Source organism: Ceratina calcarata, unplaced genomic scaffold, assembly GCF_001652005.2.
Source record: "Ceratina calcarata isolate Rehan_Ccalc_2016 unplaced genomic scaffold, ASM165200v1 scaffold428.2, whole genome shotgun sequence".
Taxonomy (NCBI): Eukaryota; Metazoa; Arthropoda; class Insecta; order Hymenoptera; family Apidae; genus Ceratina; species Ceratina calcarata.
In genome coordinates, this window is record NW_017166501.1 from 259,081 (window position 1) to 263,327 (window position 4,247).

Below are 4,247 nucleotides of genomic sequence, written 5' to 3' on the forward strand. Positions count from 1 at the left end.
CTACAAGAAAGGTCATATACAATTTTTCCGTATGTCCAACGATTTGGGAGTTATTGGCAAAAAACGAAAATTTGGAAGAAATTGAAGGGATACCCCTTGGAAAAATCTCGGAAAAAACGAAAATTCTTTTTTTGTTGTTTATTATTAGCAATGTTCTTCCGATGTCTGATTTCTTTTTAAAAAATGCGTTTCTAAAGTGCATAAACTTTTGGGATTGACTGTATAGCCAATACATCCTTAATGAGAGACAAAACCGAGAATGATATTCGCGTAATAGGAACAATGAAGATTATAGTATAAGTGCGGTAGTTAAAAATGGTCGAGACTCATTTCCCTTCTTTTATTATCGATACTAACTAGAGACCCGTGATTACTTTTTTTATCTACCAAGATTATTTTCACCGGTACTTTCATTCTTGATCGATGAAGAATAAGAGACCGGAGCTTTATTCAGTGCACGAACGTCTTTCTCTTGTACAAGTGATTGATACTATGTAACGTGGACGTTCGTCCAAATAAGGTACGACACATTCCATTATTTTTGTTTATTCACTGAAACTACAGATTCTCTCTTTTTTATTTCGATATTGTTCTGACTAAGAAAATGGATCGTCCAAAAACAATAATCAACCAGCCTTTGGAGTACAGTCTCCGAATGTTCGGTGTATGGCCAGATACCTCGTTCCAATTATTAAAAACAGTCGTATGGACGATAATAATGTTAACGTTCCTTACTTTTCAATGCTGGTACTGCGTTATCCATGCGAAACTAGGCATAGTAGAGCTCCTAGACGGTTTGAGTTATGCTCTATCCAATTCACTTGTGTTTGTCAAACTAATCTTGATTTGGATTCACAAGCGGTAAGGTCTGAAAGTATCATGTCAATTAATGTTTGATAAATTTGATTAAGCAATCAATAATTATGAAACATTAATCACCTAATCGACGATATATTAAGAATTTAATTTAGATACACTTATCAAATTTATAGAACGTTTTATAAGATACTGTCTACAGTTTTGAAGGATTGGAATGATCAACACCTTTCAATTGAAAATAAAAGAATAATGAACGATAACGCAGTACTATCATCAAAGATTTCGAATTTCCTGATCTGTTACTTTGGAATTTCGTTTCTTTTATATACCGGCTCGACTCTGGCATTGACAGACGAAGATGAGATCACTCACCAAAGAAAATTCTTAATTAGAATGGAATTTCCATTCGAAGCTACCACGTCCCCGACTTATGAAATTATTCTTGTTATACAATTTCTGTGCGAACTGTTAATCGTTTATGGAGCTGCCACTTTGATAGGTTTAACCACAGCTCTAGTAAGTGCTTAAAAATATCTCTTTTTCAATTATGCCAGACGCATATAAAAAAACAAACCGTGGATATTTCAAGAATTTTTGGAACATTAGATATTGCACATTGGTAGTCAGCTGGATGTGCTGTGCGAGAGATTAACGAAAATTTCGTTGTCCAATGAAAAGGATGAAATACGAAAAAATGCCATTACAGAATTTATAACGAAACATCAGAAGATAATAATACTATCGCAAAATGTTGAGAGGATTTTTAGTTACATATCGTTGTATCAATTCTTATCGAATATGATGGTAATATGTTTCATAAGCTTCGTTTTAGCGGTCGTAAGTAGATTTGAATTTTAGTTATTCAACAACGACACTTGGATTATGGATTTCTGTGCAATCACTTCATCTTTTCGTGATAATATGTATAAAAGTCCATGATCTAGTCGATAAAACAAAAAATGAAAATAGCAGCAGGCAAATAATAATGAAATTGAAATATGTGAAGTCTTTTCGTACAGGACAAGCCGCAGGTTTAATAATGAAATGCTTCCCTTATTACGTCGCAATTAACTGCGAAGCGTTTATTCTGTGCTACACTGGCGAATACCTCACCTCGAAGGTAACAAACAAAACTAATGATATTATGCTATATCTTATCGTACCTAATTGTTTTAGAGTGGAGTAATCACGAAAGCAGTGTATAATTCCCTTTGGTACGATCTGAAACCGCAGGAAGCCAGGCTCATATTGTTAATTATAATGAGATCGCAAAAGCAATTAACACTGACGGCGGGCAAATTCGTTGATCTTTCGTTGGAAGCATTTGCTAACGTAAGATACTTGGAGATTTACGTTTATACTAAGATTTAATTAAATATGCATAAGTAGTAATGAAATAATATTTCTAGATGTTGAAAGCCTGTGCTTCATATGTCTCAGTTTTGTACGCCATGTATTAGAGGACTTGAAGACGATTTTTCATTTGGTTTCTCAGAATAAATGAAAATTTCAACTATTCTGTTATTTGAACTCCTCTTCCAATAATATTGTGTTTTACATACCCATTATCTTTCGTTCTCTTGAAGACAATGAATAATACTGTTCCTGATCTGTGCACGTGCTCTTTAAAATCGATAAAGATTTCGCATTCAAATGATGCGAAATAACATTTAATTCTGAAGAAAGAATATTGTTCTCTACATTCTTTTTTAGACGGTAATTGATCGCGTTACGCATGCTATTATGTAGATAGGACGCTATTATCAGGCTAGCATTGGCTCTCTTTAATGGCTGGCTACGTTACATTATGGATAGGGCGAAAATCACTTCGGTCATTTATAGAACTTTTCCAACCGTTTTTATTTCTCTTCTTCTTTTACCAATCATACGAATTTATTCTCCAGTTGCATTAAAACCGTTCAACAGTGATTCGTACCTATTTCAATACCCAGAAACGGTAGTAGAATTCTGTATACAGAAATATTAATATGTAAAAAACAGCAACCGATATTATTGTACAAATGTGTTCTATCAGTGATAAACACGAAAACTGAAATACTCAGAAAGAAGAATTAGGAATTAGTCACTCAAATGGATAATGCATGTGAGTGAGTCGACAATGCGAATTTATTGAAACGTCTCTATTAGTGAACTGGTGCAACACCATGTAAAATGTCGCAATTTCGTAACGTATAGAGTTCCATACTTCACAAATGAATACTCTATTTGTCGGATATAATTTTCCCCAACAGATATTTATTATATTTTATCGCGTGTGCATTTATCTCTGTAGGCAGCATCTAATTAGCTGATACGCTTGCATTCTGGTAAACGTAAGTATCGATACTCATGGCGATGAAGAGTATAATCAGCCGACCGGTGGAAATTAGTCTTCGTTTAATCGGCGCTTGGCCCAATTCTTCATACCGAATATTGAAATATATTCTCTGGACCACGATCATGTTAACATTCTTGATATTCCAATATTGGTACTGTATAACTCATGTGAAAACTGATGTACTGGTGGATTTCCTAGACGGAATGAGTATTACACTCTCTAATACTCTTCTCTTTGTAAAGTTTGTTATTATTTGGTTCTATAATCGGTACGATACAAGCGCAGATTGCTAATTAGCATGAAAATATTTTACTAAAAAAGAAAATAGTCGGTACATTTTTAGTGCTGTTTTATACAGAATGTTTTCCGAAACGGTGTTAACGATGACAGACGATTGGAACGATCGGAAATCTGAATGGAACATGGAGTTAATGATTCGAAAAGTCACTCTGTCATATCGAATCGCCAAGTATTTGCTGATTATGTTTTTATCCAGTATCTTCCTGTACACGGCTAGTATTTTCCTCGCTTCCGACGAGGAGACAGAAGCTCAGAACGAATTAGTGAACAAGAAATTCTTGTTGAGAATGGAGTTGCCGTTCGAGGCGACCGAATCACCCTTCTACGAGATCGTCGTCGTCGTACAATTAATAGTACAAACGGTGTTCGCAATGATGTCGAGCATGTCGATGGCTCTAATCGCCACTTTTGTGAGTCAGAAGTTTGAATATGCTTGAACTTTATGCAATCTATCATTGAGATCATTAATTGCCATTTTACCAACAATCTTCCTTTTATACAGGATGAGTGAGTAAGAAGTAGCACATACATATGTACAATATCTTATTTAATGATTTTATCAGAACATGTCGTGTATGCATAGGAATTCATTATATCAAAATTTTTCTCTTTATAATGAAATGATCAGTCAATAATTTTTCTCACTTTAGCTTATCCTGTATGTTTAATACTGCTTTATGTTTACTTGTTGTCAGCTGGTCGAGTAACATAGAGACCGCGTTCACGTTCATAGCATTGGTACAATTTTTCTTTAATATCTTCGTCATGTTACTTAAGGATGTATTGGCTA

General features: G+C 34.5%; 1 protein-coding gene across 1 annotated transcript in view; it reads left to right on the forward strand.

The window, feature by feature from the left end:
• The first annotated feature begins 456 nt into the window (after positions 1–456).
• The window catches only part of LOC108626688 (uncharacterized), a 6,241-nt gene continuing 2,450 nt past the window's right edge, over positions 457–4,247 (forward strand). The window contains exons 1-10 of the mRNA XM_026815021.1: positions 457–520; positions 602–861; positions 993–1,335; positions 1,426–1,656; positions 1,826–1,939; positions 1,996–2,151; positions 2,229–2,272; positions 3,072–3,094; positions 3,158–3,425; positions 3,501–3,867. Of these exons, the coding sequence (XP_026670822.1) occupies positions 605–861; positions 993–1,335; positions 1,426–1,656; positions 1,826–1,939; positions 1,996–2,151; positions 2,229–2,272; positions 3,072–3,094; positions 3,158–3,425; positions 3,501–3,867 (1,803 nt within the window). The 5' untranslated portion in view covers positions 457–520; positions 602–604. The remainder of the gene's footprint in view (positions 521–601; positions 862–992; positions 1,336–1,425; positions 1,657–1,825; positions 1,940–1,995; positions 2,152–2,228; positions 2,273–3,071; positions 3,095–3,157; positions 3,426–3,500; positions 3,868–4,247) is intronic.